Source organism: Haemorhous mexicanus, chromosome 9 (genome assembly GCF_027477595.1).
Source record: "Haemorhous mexicanus isolate bHaeMex1 chromosome 9, bHaeMex1.pri, whole genome shotgun sequence".
Classification (NCBI taxonomy): domain Eukaryota; kingdom Metazoa; phylum Chordata; class Aves; order Passeriformes; family Fringillidae; genus Haemorhous; species Haemorhous mexicanus.
In genome coordinates this window covers 23,480,463-23,500,637 of record NC_082349.1, presented here as the reverse complement: position 1 = coordinate 23,500,637, position 20,175 = coordinate 23,480,463, and the positions used below count along the sequence as shown (strand labels likewise).

General features: G+C 38.8%; 1 protein-coding gene across 1 annotated transcript in view; it reads left to right on the top strand.

Annotated features, from left to right (window-relative positions):
- CDC73 (cell division cycle 73) overlaps positions 1-11,210 on the top strand; it is a 102,347-nt gene extending 91,137 nt beyond the window's left edge. The window contains exons 14-17 of the mRNA XM_059854487.1: positions 3,703-3,864; positions 5,630-5,730; positions 8,828-8,969; positions 9,801-11,210. Of these exons, the coding sequence (XP_059710470.1) occupies positions 3,703-3,864; positions 5,630-5,730; positions 8,828-8,969; positions 9,801-9,837 (442 nt within the window). The 3' untranslated portion in view covers positions 9,838-11,210. The remainder of the gene's footprint in view (positions 1-3,702; positions 3,865-5,629; positions 5,731-8,827; positions 8,970-9,800) is intronic.
- Positions 11,211-20,175: the final 8,965 nt, after the last annotated feature.

Below are 20,175 nucleotides of genomic sequence, written 5' to 3'. Positions count from 1 at the left end.
GACCTCAATGAAAGTGTTTTAAAGGCACTGCTGCCAGTGGCTGTGAGTTTAGAGCCAAGGCAGGAGTAGCTCAGGCAGTTCAGTGGATGGTGTCCTACCAGTTACCTCCCAAACCTGGTGGTGTTCAGTAGCTTGCCTGTCACCTTAGGGAAGGGACCTGCTGCCTTTCCAAAGTGAGAGTGCACCATTTTTCATGTGGGTAATGATTTGGCAATTAGCAGCGAGGGCTAATAATTTCCTACCCCTACTAGGGGCAGAAAAGTGCATTCTAAGTAGATAGGGATTTTCTATTTTTTTTTAATAGGGAATAGTAATCTGAAAAAGCAGCAAGGAACTGTAAGCTCCTGCACACTCAGGTTTCAGAACCCATTTCTTTTGTTTAAAAAGCTGTCAAGTACAAATGTGTAGTTAAGCCACTGGCTGTAATATTATGTAGTAGTATTATAAATAATCTGCAAGAGAAGATGGGATTTTTGGTGTTTAATACTCAGTTTTCTTATGCTTATGGGTAGTGATGACCTAGGCCATAAATATATTTATAATCATCCAGTAATTTCTATTGATTCTCAGTTCTTGAGCACATGACTTTTGCTGTGCCTGCTCAGTCGATGATTCCCGGAAATGCAGGCACAGATTCCATAAACTTTCTGTAAGCTGTCCTTTATTCCTGTGCTCTGTGTTTATCTGGATGTAAGTGCTTGCTTCAATGCTTGCTTTGTGACAGTTGTCTTCTCTGCTGTGCCATTTGAATCTGCTCATTGATAGTTTGTCCTTAACAAGATATCTTTGTGTTGTGTCCTAGAGAATTGCACTCAAAAATTCAGATTTTTTTCCCAGGAAATAAAACTGAAGCCATTGTCTAGGAGAGACATAACTGAGGCACAAGTGAATGGTGCCTCAATGGCTGTAACACAGTTTCTAGCTGAAATGGGCAGAAACTGCCAAAAAACTGGCGTTGAAATGAATTCTTAAACACAGAAACATTTAAAGCAGAGGATGTGAGAAGACTCAAGAGTGGTGAAGTTGTTACTCTGTGGCACAGCAATATTGCCTCTACTCTCATGTGGCAGGGCTGCTTTGCTTTCCTGTTTCCATTTAAAATGTGTTTGCTTCTTCACATTTACAAATTAAATTTAAGATGTGACCTTTTAGATCTCTGTTCAGATGAATACTTGATTATCACTGTAATGTGTGTAGGGCTGTTGGGTTTTTATTTATATATTCTCTAAGAGTTTGTTCTTGTTTAATGTAGGGGATAGAGAATAACAAAATTCTTCTCACCTGCCCAACATTTCGGGTGACCCTGGCTTTTCCTATAAACACTGCCAGTTGGATAAAAGGTGTTTCAGGGCTTGTTTCTCTAATTTTTTTTTTAAATTTATCTTCATTTTTTTCAGCCCAGATTCCTTTAGTTCTAATGGGTGATGAGAAGAAGAAACTCATTAGTAGTTTTCTACAAAGAAAACTCATTGGTAGTTTTCTTAAAAGCTGGAGGACCACAGAGTAAATCCTCATTTTAGGTTACAGAGTTTTCTATCAGTTATTGTTGGTGAAGCAAAGCCTGTGACACACTGGCAGGACAGGCCATTAGGAGTGCTCATGATGAAGGGGCACCTCACTTTGGAGTTGTTAAATTAGCAATTTGATGAGAAATACTTGAATTCTGGTGCCACACTGGGTGGCTTTTTCCAGTGCAGAACTCAGCTGAATGCCTCTGTGCAGTGTGCAATTGTATGTGTCAGCCTGTTGTGATGGATAAAATGTATGTAAATATTAACTGTTTGCTAATTACTCCAGTTATTAGGGAAATTGTTATCTTAACTTCTAAAACAATATATTTCAGGTGGCCAATGTGTACTTTTCTCCCAGGTCCTGTACAGCTTTTTTGTCTGTATTTCTTTTAGAATGATGGTGTTTCACATGTACTAGACAGACAAGCATAATTTAATTTATAGCTGCACATTTAACACCTGTAATGCTTTCTCTGTATTTACATTCTAGTCAGCTTGTATGCACCATTCCTAGTTATTAGCAGGTGTTGGGCTTTTTTTAATTTCTCAGTGCAGTTGTATCAATTGAATGCATTTGGACACACATTTCAGAAATTGCTTCTGACTTTGTTTCTGAAACGCTGGTAAATCATGAGGAGTAAGAGGGGACATCATCTGTTAACTTACACTGGGAAAGTAAAACAGTTCTGCTTGGAGGTTTGTTGACAATTTTGACCTGCTGCCTTAAAACATGTTTGCTTGGGTTTTGGGGTTTTTTTTGCCCCCCCAAAATGCCATTTTCTCATTGAATATATAATGAAAATGAGTATTTTCAAGTTGACTGAATAATGAGCGTTTTCAAGTTGACTTCATGCTTAATCTTGTGTTCTTTTTTCCTGTTTATCCAACAATAGGAAGTGCAGTGTGCCTGTTATAGAACACATTCAAATTTGGTTTTTAGTATTCAAATAGAAATCAATTGAAGAGAACAAATAGAAATGCTGCAAACAATTTACCCAAAAAAATGTAGTAAACTGCACCCTGTGTACTGTAATGAGGAGAAATGTTACCAGCTATGTACTGTGCCTTTAAAATGTACAACACAAATCTTCCTGCTAACTACTGCAGTTAAGGGAAACAGAGTTTTATTTTCATCAGAAGCTTTGGCAGGGAAATGCCAGCAGCAGACAGGGTTGTAGTGCAGCTGGGTGGTTCTGAATAGAATATTAGAGCACAGGCCTGAACTCTGTTCTTGTGCTGGCCTGGAAGGTGCTGCTGGTCACATCAGCTTCCCTTTCCATGACACACTTGCAGTTCTGTGAAAGGCAGGACTCTGTTAACTTTCTTTTCTCAAAATCCACTGAGGTTTATCAATAAAAAGGCCCACACTGCTCTCACATTTATGATGCCAGTTTTGAGACCTGTTCTGGGTATTTTATTATCACCATAAAGAGGAGGGCCTTGAAATGTGATTGCAGTTGTTTTTTAAGGTGAGGGGGTGAAAGATTAAGGATCTGTAATTAATTGGAGGAAGGAAAGCTGTGTCACATCTTAGCATTCATTTTTGTCATATGGAGGTAATATATGACATGAGAGCCACATTATCTGGACTTTACAAGCACTTATTCCATCACAGAATCTATTAAGAAAAAAACCCAAAAAAACTGTAGTGTCATGCATCATAGTAAGCAGATGAATAATTGCAGTGTAAAATCACCATCCTCCAAAAAAATAAAACCTCACTCAAAACCATTTTTTGACCAAAAATCCCAGCTCTCTTGAGAAAATTCTAACTGGCAATAATTCTAATGGCTCCAAGAGCTCTTAAAATTTGCTCCTGGAAGCAATTGGTTTAATGCCCAGGTCACCCTTGGTCACTAAAAAGAAGAGTTGTGGTCAGTTTGCAGGTTGTGGTCTGGCTCCTCATCTGCAAATGTATTGTGTAAGGCCCCAAATGGATCAGGGTCAGGCTGTATTTTTGAGGCACAGAGGACCTTTTAGTGTGACTGTTTTTATCAGGAGAGCTTCTGAAATATTATTCTTACATTTTTTTGGTGTTCTGAATGAGTAGTGGTGGAGACTTGGGATCGAGATGTCTTCAGTGGCTGCTGTCACTAACACCAAGCTCTGATAAAGCTGTTACTTTTACCTTTCCTGCTGATTCAATCAAGTCAATTGCCCTTGTCTACTGAGGGGTCTGTTATTCCCTAAGGTTTGTGCCATCAGATGAGAAGAAGAAGCAGGGCTGTCAACGAGAGAATGAGACTCTAATACAGAGGAGGAAGGACCAGATGCAGCCGGGAGGAACCACAGTCAGCGTCACTGTCCCTTACCGGGTCGTAGACCAACCTCTGAAACTCATGCCACAGGACTGGTAAGAACATTTCTCCTTTATTCAATTTCTTTCCCTGGAATATGCAGAATCTGGAAACAATAAAATGCTCTGAAATGTACTGAAAAGTGAAGGTACAGATATATGAGTCTTCATTTTATTAACTGTAAAAGAGTCTTCAGCTGAAAATAATATGAAACTAAATTAATCTGAAAGATCTTCAAAACTTGCAACACTTGATTTTAACAGTGTAGCAGCACAGTTAATATTATTGGGTTTGCCAGAAATATTTTAGAAATTCCAATAGAAATGTTGATATTATTGTTCTGGTTTGTGGTGGTGAAACGTGCAAGTCACAGAACCATGATATGGGAGAAAACTCCTTCTCTCCTGTCTGCTTTCTGAGGGAGAACTTGTTGGGAAGATGCTTTTGCAGGCCATCAGCATCTGACATTCCATCTTTTTTAATAGTTATAGAAAGGAAATACATCAGACAGTACAGACTGAACTGTGATTCTAGTATTGGAGCTATTAGAATTTTACTTCTGAAGGAGGAGCCCTAGTTACAGAAAGGGAATTGTAGATAGCTTTTACTTTTATGAAAAAGCTGGGAATGGATTATTTGCTCTGTAGCCCATTTTTCAAGGCTATTAAAAAAATCTCTTTTTGAACAGAAAAACTCTGGAGAAGTTTTTATTGTTGTTTGACATCTTTCTGTTATTTGATGACATGCATTATGCAGCATTTTTACTTCTTCCTGACAAGCGAGAAGATCTGGGACGTGGACAATGACATATTTGGTGGTTTTGTCATTTCCAAATTGGATTTTAATGGAGAGGAATACTTTGAAAAGATTGTCTTCCTAAATCAATTATTTTCTGTATTTAGAACTTGAATTAATCAGAAATCAGTGGATTTAAATTTCTGAGTATTAAATAGCACTTAAAATGTTTAATGATCAAACCTTTAAGAACCATCTAAACTACTTTCTAAAGTACTTATGACCAAAGATGTGAAGTGGTGTATGGTCTTTTATCTTGGTTTTACCCAAGGAAGCCATTCTAAAATCTGCAAAAAAATAACCCCAGACCACAAAACTTCACCTTGGTTATTCTTTTTCATTTGGGATTTAGTGGATTTAATGATAGATTAAATTTGGGGATTAGATTAGAGAGGTAATAATTTGTTGTGGTAAGAACCGTGGTTGGATGATGTAAATGTTCAAGAGAAAGATAGACCCTATGTGGAGAGGTCATTTATTCTCAAAGGCTGGGTTTTTAAAATGTTACTAATGCAAAAGCTTAATCACAATTTTATTTTCTTAGACCACAGGTAATGGTTGTGTACTCTTAAAATAGCTGAAATTTCACTTTGCAGAAATTTAGCAGCTGTTGCTTCTCATTAATTTTCATCCTGGAAGTCAGCAGTGTTGAGAATAAAGGCTTTTAAATCTGCACATCTCAGTTTCAAGTGCCGTTTGCAGAAGATGTCTCTGAAAATGTTGGAGCACTTCTCAAAAGCAAATTAATGATGACCACAAATAAATACTGCCTTCTAAAAATTGTAACCTGAGAAGCTGAGCTACCTTCTGCAAAGGGGCAGGGCTGAAAGCCCAGAGGAATCACAGGAATGTTTTTTTTTCTTTACAAGAGGAAAAGCAATTGTGCTGGGGGTTTGGTTGTTCAGTGTGCTCTCCTGCTCTATAAAGGGAGCAGCTATGCTAAGGCACACTGCCTGTTTGGGACAGCAGGTGACTGACGTGTCCCAGGCCATGCCCATGCCGTGCCCATCCCTCTGTGTGTTCCAGGGACCGCGTGGTGGCCGTGTTTGTCCAGGGGCCTGCCTGGCAGTTCAAGGGCTGGCCTTGGCTCCTGCCGGATGGATCTCCTGTTGATATCTTTGCAAAAAGTAAGGGATTTCTTTTGTTCCTTGGTTTGGGGTTGGTTGTTGTGTTTGGGGTTTCTTGTAGGGTGTTTATGCTCGTGACAGAGTGCTGCCAAAGTGCTGTTGGGTGCAGGTGGCTGAGCAGGCTTTGGGCTCCTCACGACGGCAGATATTCCCATGCCCTTTGTGGTTGTTCTGCTCTGATCTGTGCAAGCTCATGGAAAGAGCTGTCAGCTGCAAGAGTCACAAGTAGCTGGTGTACAAATCTGCTTTCCAGCCTTCTAAAAACAGGGTGAACAGACAATGTGTATTCCTACAATTCATAGCTAACAGGTTTACAGGCTGGCTGCACATTCTAGTGCTATTTTGAAGAGAGGATTAATCACCTAGTGCACCACTAAGAAAGCATTGAAAATATGATCTGTGTCTGACAAAAACTTCAGAGTTTTAAAAAGTTTAAGTTTCAGGTGAGTTAGATGGTAGCATTGTATAGATCTCAACAGGTTTTTTGAGTCCCCACAACTGTGGTGCTTTGAGGCACTTCTCTGGCACAATTCACCCATCTGACAGAGACGTGGGCCATAATATCTAAGGAGTCTGTCAGCTTCTCTTCTCTGTTGCTTCAGTTGGGAGCTGCCTTAGAAAACAGACCTTTTTATGGTCTCTGGTTTCAGGTATAGACATAACCAACACACACACACACACATACACACAAACACACAGAAAAAACCCCAACCAAACAGGCAACAGACCCAAACCTACCTTAGTTCAGTTCTGGCATCTTGCAGTCAGTCTGATGAGGAAGCAGGTTTGATCAGGTTTTGTGTGTGCCCCTCTTTGGTGTGTGATGTAGAGTCTGGAAAGACAGTGCCACTTTGGTGAGCAGCAAGGGAAAACCTCAAGGTTGGGACAGAAAGCTAAGGTTGGGTCTGTGGACAAGAGAATAGAATGAGTCAGTTAAAGGGGGATTGAGGAAGAGTGGGGAAAGAGAAAAAGAGCACGAAAGCCGTTGTGAAAATAAAATTATGCCATGGGAGAGAGTTTAACAAAAGAGACTAATGAAAGAAGGAAACAGCACTTTGAAATAAAGATACTGAGAAAATGGCAACTGTGAAAAGCAAAGCTAAGAAAAATGCAATGAAATATTGAAGGTCTAGCTAGCAGTTACATGCTGCTTCCTATGAATTTTATCATTTTTATATATACATGTATGGAGGACTGTATGAATTGTTCTGACTTGCTTTGACACTCCTGGTCTCAACATGCCAAAAGATCACAATCACAGCCTGCACAGTTCAGGCTGAAGGTGTACAAATTCATACATTTTTCAAGTGAAAGAGGCATATCTGGTCTTAATTCATACACTGAAATGGATCTTCAATTTAGAAATGCATTCCATTCCTTCAAAGCATGGTATTTTTAAAATATTTTCCTGATAAAGTGTATTTCTAGAACTTTCCCCAATGACTTTACTCATTCCTCAAATGAAAACAGGTGAATGAAGGGAGCACAGATAGCATCAGTCCAGTTTTATGTATCTATATTTATCTGAAGCTATTGTTTTGCCATGTTTACAGTGTTCAGTAGTCTTCACAAATGGGGTTTCTGGGATTTGCAGCTGTTCATTGTTTCATCTGCAGTTTGCATTTCTTCTCTGTCACTGGGTCTGTTGTGGTTACCAAGTATTGAAGGCTGTCACTTGGAAAACAAGCAGGTAGCTTACCAGAAAGGACTCCTCCATAAAATGTATACTGGGCCAGAGCTTGCCAAACTGTTTTTATTGGAGCAATTGCTTTGTCCCAGAATATTTCATTAGGTGAGTTCCTAAAACTGTGCCTCCTTAGTTTTCCTTTTGCATGGTGTCCTGGCTGTTTCATGTTCATGTACCAAACCAGCCTAATTTCACATTTACAAGTGAATTTTTGTGATGAAGTTTTAAATGCTCTCAGTCTCATTAACAAATATTTCATTTTGACTACCATTTTAAAGGTGTTCCTCCCAGAGCACATCAGGGAGCTTTAATAGTGATTTGTTTCAGGTTCAGAAGTGGATCCTCTTGTGCTTAATAACATTTAACTTGAACACAGAGACTCTGTCAGATATTGATGGAGTTTTCTGTAAAGGCACAGCCCTGGTATATCTTTATTTGTTTTTTCTGAAGATATGAGTACATGCAACAATGTATAGTGGAGATAATGTGTATGTTTTCTTAATCACAAAGCCTGGAAATTTATCTGTCAGAGATACAAGTCAGATGATCATTTCTTTAGTTTGTCAACAACAAAAAAAAAAAAGCTAATTTCACATACCAGCCTTCTAGGGAGTTCCCAGATGGATCTGGAAAAGAGAACTAATTTTGTGGAAGACAAAATTAAGAGTGTGGTATCCAAAGAAGATTCAAGCATGTCATTAAAAATAACTACTTTCCACAAGACTGATGGCTTGTTTTATTTTTCCAGTACTACTAAAATCATCAGATTGCGTTACCAGATAGGAATTGTACAAGGCTTAAATGCATTGGTTGTAATGCTCACTGTGTAAATGCTTAGGCTTTACCTAATTCACATGTGACAGTACTTCCCAAGAGAAAAATAACAGTAAATATTTTACCATTTTTGACTGAGTACTAGATCAGGGGAAATTGGTAGTTACTAAATTTCTCAGAATGCTTCATGCAGCATTTGGGGGTCACACTGATGTTTTTCTATCGATCTTATACAGATTCTTTTAGGAGATAGCCAGGCTTCATACTCAGAGGTCTCAGAAATACCTTTTTGCTTATTATTTTTAATTCTTTGACAGCTCTTTCAGAAAGAACTTCTTTGTTTCTCAAAGAGGATGTACTTGAATTGGCAGTGTGTTTCTGCTATTCCCTTGGAATCTGTGCATCTAAAAGTAGGGGCTGCCCTTTCCCTGCACCCTGGAATAGCCTGGGAGCCATTGACCTCTATATTTAACTGTGCCCTTTAGTGAGTAATTGACTTCTTTGGATTATGGGCTTGTTAATTTTACTCTCAGGCATCATTCTGAAAAAGGAAGAGTGGGGTGGGAGTTTTCTTTGACCAATAAAGAAACACTAAAGTCTTGATGTTTGTGCCAAATGCTCTCCTGTTTGCTGTAGTTAAAGCTTTTCATCTCAAGTACGATGAAGTGCGCCTGGATCCCAACGTACAGAAATGGGATGTAACAGTGTTAGAGCTCAGCTACCACAAAAGACACTTGGACAGGCCAGTATTCCTACGCTTCTGGGAAACTTTGGACAGGTATGGTTCCTGCTGGAAGTCCTTGATGTTCATGCTTGGATGCTTTTGGTGGGAATTAAAAGTTCTGGCAACCAGGGAATTGTTTACAAGTTAGACATCTGAACAATGATTTAGCTTGGAAATATTGCTTGTTTTGATTTTCTCTGATGATACAGTTAGTAAAATGCAGTGGTGTATATTTACAGACTGTAAGTAACAATCTCCAAAGTGTGGATTTAAAGGAAGGGTAGTTACCATTAATCATTGATTTGTCCCATGATTCCCCACCTCCTGACTGATTCTCTGGGTCAGAACCCTGCTGAAGGGGAAGTTCACTGCAATGCCTTGTTCATGTTGTAGAGAAGAAACTTTATTATCATGAAACAGTTGAAGAAATATTGAGGGAGGGGAGAAGCCCATGCGTTTCATGAATGCTTAATTTTTTTCATGTTGATTCACAGTGAACTGCTTGAATGATTGAGTGAAAAAGAAAAATCCTGTGGGAACTGTCAAAATAATTCCAATCATCAAACTTTGCATGGCTTTCTATTTAAAAGTCTCAGGTGAACAATATATCTGAACTCCCAGAACAAGCTAGTTGTCTTTACAACAGTCTTTCAATGTTAGAGGTCATGCAATGCCTTGGAAAGCTGATTTTTCTTTGAGGCAGGGCTGTAGCCAGCTGTTATTTAGTGGGAGAAATCCTGAACTCAACACATTGCATCTCTTTGGCAATTTTCTAATTCCCTAAGAATGCTCCTTTAACAATGTCTCGGCGTTTTATTCCTGCAGGTTAAATTCCTATAAATGCCACAAGGGTAGTAATGCTGTTTTCTGTTCATTTTTTTTCAGGTATATGGTAAAGCACAAATCTCACTTGAGATTCTAAATCCTTCAGCTGCCATTTATTTCCTGAAGTATGGATTGAAAAAAATGGAAGGGGCTCCAGTTTGGAGACCAGAGCTCGCACTATATATGTCAAGAACTTTACAAATGAGGAAGGGTCACAGTTTAAACTTTTTATAAAATCTTATTTGGATGATTCATGCTATGGCAGGTTGATACCTGTTATTCAGAAGCAAAGGGGTTTTGCTTAAAACTATTTTTTTAATGTTGTTAGCCTTCTAGTCTGCAATCCAAATTGTATATTTTGATAGCAGCAGTTTCTTCTCTGTTTTGTTAAATTAGCCACATTTTTAAATACTGTGTTTTGTTCCCCAGTAGAGGATAGCTGGATCTCCACGGCGGGTTCCCCGTGTGTGTGTGCGTGTGCGCACGGGCGGGTGTAAATACGTGTGTGCCTGTGTCTATAGATATAGTGTACAAAAAAGTTATAGACACAATGACACACTCCTAGGTGTTTCCAGGCTTTCTAAACCACTTAGCTTCTGAGCTTAGTTTGGGGTTTCTTTGCTTACTGTTTCACTTACTGAAGATATTTTGTTGTGAATGATATTACATTTTAGTCAATAGGAATTGCGAACTGAGCAAAGTGAAAGTTGTTTTCGATAAATCAAAATGTCAAGCTGTATATGTATATTCTGTCAGTCTTTGTTGAAAAAGGGAAGATCAAAAATCTATTAACTCTTTTTTTGGATTTGTAATGTCCCAGTTTCCTAAATCTTGAAAATTTATTATAGGCATACCTTCAAGTCATAGTAACTAAATTGCCATTCTCCACACACATCTTTCTTGAAACTGAAAGTATGCACGTGTACATTCCCATCTAGCAAATACCTTTGCATATGAATCTAAATGTTACCTAGATTAAATGATGAATAGAGGAGGAGAGAGTTGGATTCTTTTTTTTTCCAAGAACAGCCACCACAAGGAATGAATAATTTTAACTTCTTTGCATTTATACCTCTAATACTATTTTCTCCTGACAAAAGCAGCCCAGACTGTCAACAGGAGTTGTAATTTTCTGAGCTGAGTGGCTAATATGGCCTCCCAAGAGTCCTGCATTGGAATGGAAAATCAGCCTTCTCAAATTACCAAAGAACAGATTGGCTTCGTCTACAGTGTGAGGCCAGAGGATCCTGGTATTTGTACCAATTTACAGCATCTCTGTATCTATGGAATAACGTTAAGTTGATGTTGCATACCAGTGAATGTAGAGAATGATCAAATACTGTAACACCTGCATGATTTTTTTTCTGGGATAGAGAATACATGTTTATATTCCTGTTCTTGAAATTCCAAACCATGTTTTTTTAATATACTTTACATTTAAGGTTTGACAAAAATAAAATGTTCTACCTATTCTCTTTTGGTTTTTATTTGATGTTAACTTCATTTTTAATAAAACCCAAAGCCATATATCCATAAGAGGTTTTTGAAACTATGTCTGAAGTTTATGATGACAGTGAGGTCTGACTTTTAATTGTATGTATCCATCTCTGCTATCTTGAGACTGTGTTTTCAAATGGTCTTAATGGAACTGTAAAATCTCAAACCACCAGAACACCCTCTGTGAATCCCAAGAGTAGAAGCAGCTGACCCTGGATTTTGGAATGGATTCAGCATGGTGACTGGGAAGACTGGGCACTACAGAACTTCTGGGATGTCTCCTGTTTGTGTGGGCAGTTGGGCAGTACCCTGTTACCACGTTTTCCCTGTACTTCAGCTTATTAGAAGTGTGTCCATGTCATACTGGAGCTGGCTGAAACATTGAGTGCTTGGTTTTAACCTGTACTGTACAGAGCAAAGCTGTAATGGCTTCTTCCAATACAGTGGCTGCTACCACGTAGTAGCAATTTACAGTTCATTTCTGTTTTAAACAGTGAGATATCATGTATGCTTTTTTTAACTTGAGCATTTCCCATTAGAAATGTCATTTTTTTTCAGACTTAGTAAGTACCTCATGGCCTGTGCTGTTTTAGAGAGACTTCTAGCAGTCAGCTTGAAAAGTAAATTTTGGACAAGTGTGTGCTTCACATGCGGTGTGATATGCAGACCATAGAGTGGGTTTGCAGGAGGCAAGAGACAGTTCTCTTTTCTGTATCCTGTACTTCACTTGTGTTTTCAATGCAGGTGTAATTGCACATCCAGGATTCTGTGCAGGAGGTGGCTTGATTTAGATGGAGATTTATGTATTTATTGGCAGTTAACTCCTCTGAAGCTACTGAAGTTACATGGGTATGGAATGGGCAGAAGAGCAATATCCCTGAAATCTGTGTGACCTGTGTTTGTTTTTATGGGTTGAGGACAGACATTTAACATCTTAGAATTTTGTACTGGCAAGCAGTTTGTGACCCAAGTTATACAATATGTATTTGTGAAGGAGCTGGCACCTGATGGTGCATATTTTTGTCAGTCATAAAAGTAGTGATGTTTATAAAATGAGCCATTTTGCAATCAGATTCCTGCTGACATTATTGGAAGTTTAATTAGGTTGTCAAAATAGCATTCCTGCTGCCTTCATAAATAACTGTACATAGATTATGAAACTACTTGGACTTAAAAAATTTAGCCTTACAGCAGCATTTTGTAACACAGCTGGAATTTTAGACACTTATGTTATGCTTAATTGGTCTGCATGTTAATGTAGAGTAATAAAGAAGAGTGATACTAAGACGTGGGGAAGCTGGAGGAGCAGACATCTGTTTTACTGAGCTGCTTTCTTTTTGCTGAGCAAATTCGACACACTGCTTAGAGGTGTATAAAGTGTGTAAATTGTATTCAATTAAAATGTACAACTATAGCTGAGCTACTTCCCTGACTGCAGTTTGTTGAACAATAGAATGACACGAGCGTGAGACTCAGATATCAAATTGGCTGTTCCTGTTCTACACCTTCCTGTTCTTCAGCTCCTGTTCTACACCACAGTTCTGCACTGTTTTGTGAGGGTGAGATGAGTGAGATGAAGCATGATAAGCTGAGAACTGGTTTGAAGTCTGTGATTGGGCTCACATGCTGTCAGCAGGTGGTTATTGCTTTTAGTAAACAGGGTTAGTGAGGCCAGTAGTTGTACCTGAAGTAATGATTTTATATTAAAAATGAAAATACCTGTGATTTATACTGTTTGAGCTTTTGAATGTTCGTCTGAACATAGCAAACAAAAGGGGAGTTTTTTTCTAAGATAAAGTAGGACAACTGCAGGGACTTGGATACCTGAAGAAATTGCAGATCAGCATCCTCAGCTGAGTAGGCTCAGCTATTTAGCTATTACCTGGAAATTTTTTGTAGGAAGATGGTTTTACAAATAGGTACGAAAGTTAGTGCTTGAGCTAGACAATTTATGGAACTGTTCTGCAATGCTGTAAACCTTTTTATTTCTGAATTCAGAAGAAAATTCAGATAGCAAATTGTGTGCTAAGTTGTCCTTCATCATAAGTTAAACTATTATGTTATATTTGACAGCAAATTTGGAACAGCAAATTTGTTTTTGGCTTTCATTTGCTGTGCAGTTGGTGTATAAAATATTGCCATTCTCTACAGGGACGTGCAAAAGTAAGTTTTATTAGTACAGCCTTTATTCTTTTGCTGGTGAAATATGCACTTAGTTGCTAATTCTTGCAAACACTATACCAGAAAAGAAAAAAAAACTGATAAAAATTAATGGCTTAGAGGTTTTAAAATTTAATGTCATGAATGCATTTTAATTCAAAAGCCATAACTAATGCCAAGTACTTTATTAGAGCAATGTGTTCATGAAAAATTAAAATCCCTGCCTGAAGAAACTGCTGGCCAAGTAGGTTACAGTTCAGCTAATGTGTGGAGAAGTGTACCACAAACTGGAATCTCCAAATGTCATATCCTGAGTTGCTCATTTGTAACAAATGGATTTTTTTTGAGAGGTGGCAGTTCTGCTTCCTTTGCTAGCAGTTGCATACTTCAATCACAGTTGTGTAGTTTCCTGTCCTAGGTTTGGGTTTGCATTGAGACTGCACAACGCAAGGGTTCTGAGGCAGGGACAGAAAAGAGATCACTGAGGATGGAGTTGTTGGAGTGGAGCTCAGGCACTTGGCAAGGATAAAGATGGTTGTCTGAAGGGGACTGTGATCCAGAGGGTGACATCTGACGATCCTTGTGGATCCTTCCAGCTCAGCACATTCTGTGATTGCTCAGCTGTCATTGACTTCTCTCTGGATCATTCTTCTCAGTGGTGATGCTATCATAGAGGGCAGGCTTGAGAATGAGATTTAATCCAGCACAACCTGTTGGTGGGTAGTACACAGTGGCAAGCCATGCATCCAGAATTTTACTGTGCTCATTTTTCTTTAAACATGAATTTTATAATTTTAAAAATAAGAATGCAAATGCAAAGAACAATCTCAAATGTTTCAAACTTTATTGCAGATGCTAGTTCACTTGTAAAAATGAAAGATATGAGGTGGTACAGAAAATCTGTAAGAAAAATAACTTAGTGTCTGGTTTTTATTTCCATCTGTAAATTCTTTTGGTGTATTTCAAATGCAGAAAAACTGTTTACTTGCTTTACAGCGTTCCTGCATGTATCCCTGGAAACTGTCAGAGGTAAATCTTCAGTTGCAATTGCTTGAAAGTTTGTAGGTTTTATGAGTGTGTGGGTTATAAGTTTTGGCCTGTGTCAGTGGGCCCAAATTTTAATAGTGGTTTTGAAGGTTGAAATTTAAATGAAATCTCAGAAGAAACCTATTGAATAACAGAAGAGAAACTTTCCATATGACTAAACCTTTAAACTATGACATAACTGTCATAAACTTGTGTTTAATAGACCGTTAAATTTAAATTGTTGGAAGTATCTTGTCACATGACCTATTATTCAAGATCTGAACTATATTAATGATGTTTTTTATAGAGTTATAGGTCAGCATTAGCTCAAGTCCAACTTTTGAAAATTCCTAGGAAAAATTCCTTGCAGACTTTAAAAGATGGGATGTCTTTCTAATTGCAACAGTCATCTTAGCCCTGAAAGAAGAAACAAAGCATGTTTCTCATGTTCCTATCAGTTAATACCAAACCTGTAGTTTCATAACACTGAATGTATTTTTATTGGTTCAATAAGATGTAAAAAATACCTTAAAGAAACAGCTTCTAATGTTTCAACGTGTTCCTTCCCTCTTGAAATCCTTTCTAGAGACCTATCCAGCTACTCTTCTGCTTCCCTGACTTGTTCTTCCTACTTGTTTCTGGCAAACTGGGACTGTTCCTAACCCACAGTTTTTATGTGAGCACAGCACTAGGAATGGTTCTTCTGCCCTGTCAGGGCACAGACAGGGCAGTGGAAGCACAAGAAGCACGAACTTCTCCCTGTTGTGTCTGAAAGCTGTTTACAAACTAGAAAAACCTGAACAAACAAAAACCTCAAAACTAGTAAAAATGCATGTATGACCTACAGAATATTTCATCCTGCTTCTTCCTTGTTTAGTTTTGACCTGCAGCAATGAAGCTTTGAAGTTTTGAACATGAAAATACTGAAGGCATACTAGTTGTTAGTATTTCCTTAATTACTGGTATGTTGCTAATTATTCTCCAAGGACCTTTAGCTGCAGAGTTCTCCCTGTTACTGCAGATTAGTCTTAGGTGCCAGAATGATTATCCTGAGCTCCACTGAGTCATTCTTAACCTGAGACTGAGTGAAATCTAAACACTTAATTACCTGACAGCCTTTGTTCACAGCTGGCACAGAGTCTGAGGAACATCACACTTGTTTTGTTACTGATTTTGTGAGACAGGTCATAATAAAAAAATTATGAGCAGTGAAAAACTAAAAGTTTGATATTTGTGTATTTTATGGTTTTCCAGGGCTAGGAGTGATCAGTAAATTTTGCAGCATGCCCTTAAGAAGTTCAGATGGTGACAAGAAAATAAGGTGTAGCTGAACAGCACTTCACCAGCTGTGTCTGTGTCTGTAGTGGGACATCTGGGCTGAACCCCTTCTCAGCTAAGTGTCCATAATTGGATTGTAAGTTCCACTGGAGCCAGGGCATCTTTTTACTCTGTAATAAAACTTGTAGGAAAGAGCCTATGCTTTATGCACAATGGAAGCTATTAGTCTGATTGCTGGAATGTTGCTAAAAAGGTAACAATGGGATTAAAGATTAAAACCAGAACAACCAAACAAAGAATAAAACGACCCTACAACCTGCAAAAACTATCCAACAACAAAATGAAATTAACAAACACCAGCAAGCCCAAACAACATAGAAATTACTAAACTGAAATACATTTGGAACAATGCATTGTGAAGTCTGTATACAACAAATTTATTCTGTATGGATTAGTACCCTAAATTGTCTTCCAAATAATATTGTTTTGCCTTTGTCAAGTTAACTGAGCCACAAATTCACTCACTGGTGTAAAATTCCTCTTGAATTTTATTTTCACTTCATATTGGATTTTTCTGGCTTTGGTCAGTAGCTATTGGTCTGTTCATCTTGCCTTTTCTTTCACCCAAATATCAAGGTAGCTGGGTGATCTTGTAAGTGCAGAATTAGGTATATAAAAAAAGTAACAGGTAATTTTGTGCTTATGTGCATGTACATTACTGTTTTACTGAGAAATGTGCATCCATTGTGATATACATTGTCATTTTTTATATAATGACTTCTGTAATGTATCAAAATTCAAGTGTGGTGTTCTTCATATGTTAATTCCTTTCAGAACACAGGTGAGACTTGGCCATACAGCATGAGACAATAATCAGTACCTTAACTAAGCTACATGAGAAATCATAGGTAAGGACAAGTCTGCATTTAGTAATTTGCCTCTCGGGGGCTTTTTTTTACTCTGAGACAGACTGAAGGTTATTTCCAAGAGCAATAAATAGCCTTTGAGAATTTCAGGATAATAAAATCTGCCAGAAGTCTTCAAAATGCATGGAATATGTCAGGGATTTACCCATTTGATATGAGATGTGAAATGTCAAGCAGGTGTCTTCAAAACAGTCTCATCTCTCACATGTCAAGTCTGCAGAATGGTAATAAATTCACCATCACTGGCCCAACAATTCTTTGTACAACATATTTTCAATGCTTCTTCTCTTATACCCAGAAATTGTGATTTGTATTGTTTTTTCTGGGATTAATACCTTTAGGTGTGTTACCAGTCACATTAGAGGAGGGGGCAGGTATTTTATAATATTTTTTAATTTTTAGCTCCTAAATAACCAGTATCTCTTGAAACAGGAGTTTCAGTCTAGTGCAGTGCAGGTGTGTCTGGGAAGAGCTGCTTAATTGAAAAACAGGAAAATAAGTGAATTGTGGTCATTACGTGATTTAGGGGGCACAGCAACCCAAATGTTTAGGAAGTCATCATTCCCACACTGTCTCAACCCCTAGCAAGTTTTCCTTACCTCCTGTCCAGTGCTATTTCACAGCATTTACTTCCCATTGTTCTCTCAGGCTCTCCTATCTTTGTACTGTATTGCAGTACCTGCCCACTTTCTGTAAAAATAACTCAGCTGGCCAGAACTATACTGCTAACCTTATAAACAGTCATGGGCCATCTCATATCCGTGTCAAATATTTTCCTATAGTAGTAAAAGATGATATAAATTTTATATCTGAAATGCTGAGATAAATGTCTGGTTTTCTTTAATGCAGCTCTTAATGTTCCGTGCCACACTTAGCAATGCAGTGGATGGCATTGTCTGCAGACTAAAAGACTCCTTAAAACCAGCAATAACCTTGAAGCTTTTAGCATCCAGACAGAGAAACGGGGGTTCTGCTGTGTCATAAAATGATGATAAGGTGAGGAGGTTCAGGACCATCAAAGGAGTCGTATTTCTGCAGTGCCCACGGGCAGTCATGATTTATCATGGCTTAACTTTATTTTGCTGTGGTTTTATGCTCTGGAGGTTAGATGAAGCCATCAGTAGATTCTCTGTAATATGTCAGAAAAAGTCTATATGCGAACTTATAGGTTAAGATTTACAAGCTAAAAAAAAAATACAATTTTTTTCATCATGCCATTGCCTTTATTAGAACATGCAACTGAAACAATCTTAATGAAATGGTTGTCTGACTCAGCTAACTATTGCATCCTTCTCCCTGGTAAGCTAGCTGACCCTGCATAACATAATTTAGGTTATGAGGGTAATTGACACAGCTTTTACATTAGCTGAGTATGGAGCTAATAACTGCTAAAGACAGCAGTTTTTCTTTCATTGGAAATTGATCACAATTTAAAAAAAATTCATGAAGTATTTTGATGTTAGGAGGAAGCTGCAGGTCCTCAGCAGTGTCAGAAAGCAGCTGCTTGCATGGGGCCAGATTCATTTTGCATCAGCAGTGGCATGGCCTGACTGATATAAATGACATTGTAAAGCACTCCTTTTGAGGCAGATGATTTGGAATCTACATTTTCTAGAAATTCAGTGCTTTTGCCCAATGACACTAATGTTTGGTAACTTTATTTCCCTGTGAAGGTAGCAAGTCCAAGCATTGTATCATATGTGCCTGGAAGGCAGAATTTCTGCCTGCTGACTGCTGGAGAGTGTGAATGATTGCTGTTGACTTACACTTGTAAATGGCATGCCTTGTGCCCTTTGGAAAGACATTCTGTTCTATTAACTTCTACCTTCCTGAGCACCCCTTTTAATTCTAATTACTTGCAGTGATATGTGCATCTTTAACACAATGATGAGCCTGATTTACCAAACTTGCAGAGGAAAGTGCAAAGTCTAATGTAATTATCTGTGTCATGCAGAGCTAATATGATTTTCCTATAATTTTCCACAGATGTCTTTTTAACTATTATGCTTGTGAAAGAGTGTGGAGAAAGAATATTATTGATTCTAGATCAAGTATTTCCAGTATTAAAGTAAGTTTCTCTCAAGTTAGATGTGGAATGTCTACATAGCATGTAACAACAGAGTGCAAGCAAATTAAGCAGAGAACATCCAGGCTTCCTGTGGGGACATGTTCTTCACCCAAACTGCAGCACTAATGTAGGTGCATCCTTTGAGGCTCACTCTAGATTCTGTATAAAATGGTCAAGAACAAGTAACATTGATTTCTGGAAAAAAAATCTTACAGATTTTAGGCTCTTGCTAATTCAGTATCTGTGGAAGGATCTAAGCCTTCAGGGCAGGTGAATGTCTTGCAGTCTTAGCCTAAAACTTATATTTAACTGGAAGCCTTTCTCTTGAGTTTTGGAGGGCCACTTTGTGCCTCTAATGCAAGCCCTGCTAAAAATCCTTTTGGGGACTTCTCTGTTGGACTAAACTATTTTTAAAATGGAGCTTGTGTATTTAGATGTCTCAATGTAAGCAGATTATTCTGTTTTCACTTTCAGGGGTAGCGATGTATTTTTTGTTAGTTTTATCTAAGAGAAATGCCATTTGTTTAGATTGGTTTGTTTATATAGGACGGTTCTCCTGTGTTGACACTTGTTTCATCACTGGGAGAGAAATTAAATTGGGATTTTTGAAGGATAAGGGGAGGTCTGCTGTGTTTTGTAGACTTAAAAGGTAGCTGAGGAGAAGCCAGGGGTTCTTTCTTTACAAGGATGCACAGTGACAGAAGAGTAAATAGGGATAAGCTTCTTCAGGGGCAGCTCTGTCTAGAATGGAGAAAAGGGGAAAAAAAATCTTCAGTATTTAACCATAGGAACTGGTTGCCCAGAAAACAGTGGAAACTTCTTTCCTTGCTGGAAATACTCCAGACTTGGCTTTATGGGCTCTGGTTCACCTGGTCTGCTGTCCTGCTTTTAACACGACGAGTTTGGACCCAGGGATCTCCGAAGACCGGGACTTTTCCATGAGCCCACACATCCTCTGTGTTGTCTCCTTACTCTCTCACGTTGTTTCAAGGCCACTAACCATTCCTTTACGTGGTAGAGATGTACAACGTGCCATCCAACAGTAGCACCCACTTAATCTTACACCAGCCTTTAAACAGAAGCGTGTAAAGTCAGTCACATGCTGATGTTCTTTGTGTCAGTGGCTTCCGTGTCAACAGACTGGCGCTTCCCAGGGAGAGCTCCTCCAGTGCCTCAGGAACTGCCCCTCTCAGGTGCCTCAGGACCCTCAGGACCCTCAGGTGCCCCAGGAACCGCCCCAGCCTCAGGTACCTCAAGAACCGCCCCTCTCAGGTGCCTCAGGACCCGCAGGTGCCTCAGGACCAACCCCTGCCTCAGGCGTCTCAGGACCCCCAGGTACCTCAGGAATTGCCTCCCTGTCAGGTGCCTCAGGTACCACCTGTGCCTCAGGTGTCTCAGGACCCTCAGGAGCCGCCCCCTCTCAGGTGCTTCGGACCCTCAGGTGTCTCAGGAACTGCCCCTGCCTGAGATACCTCAGGAC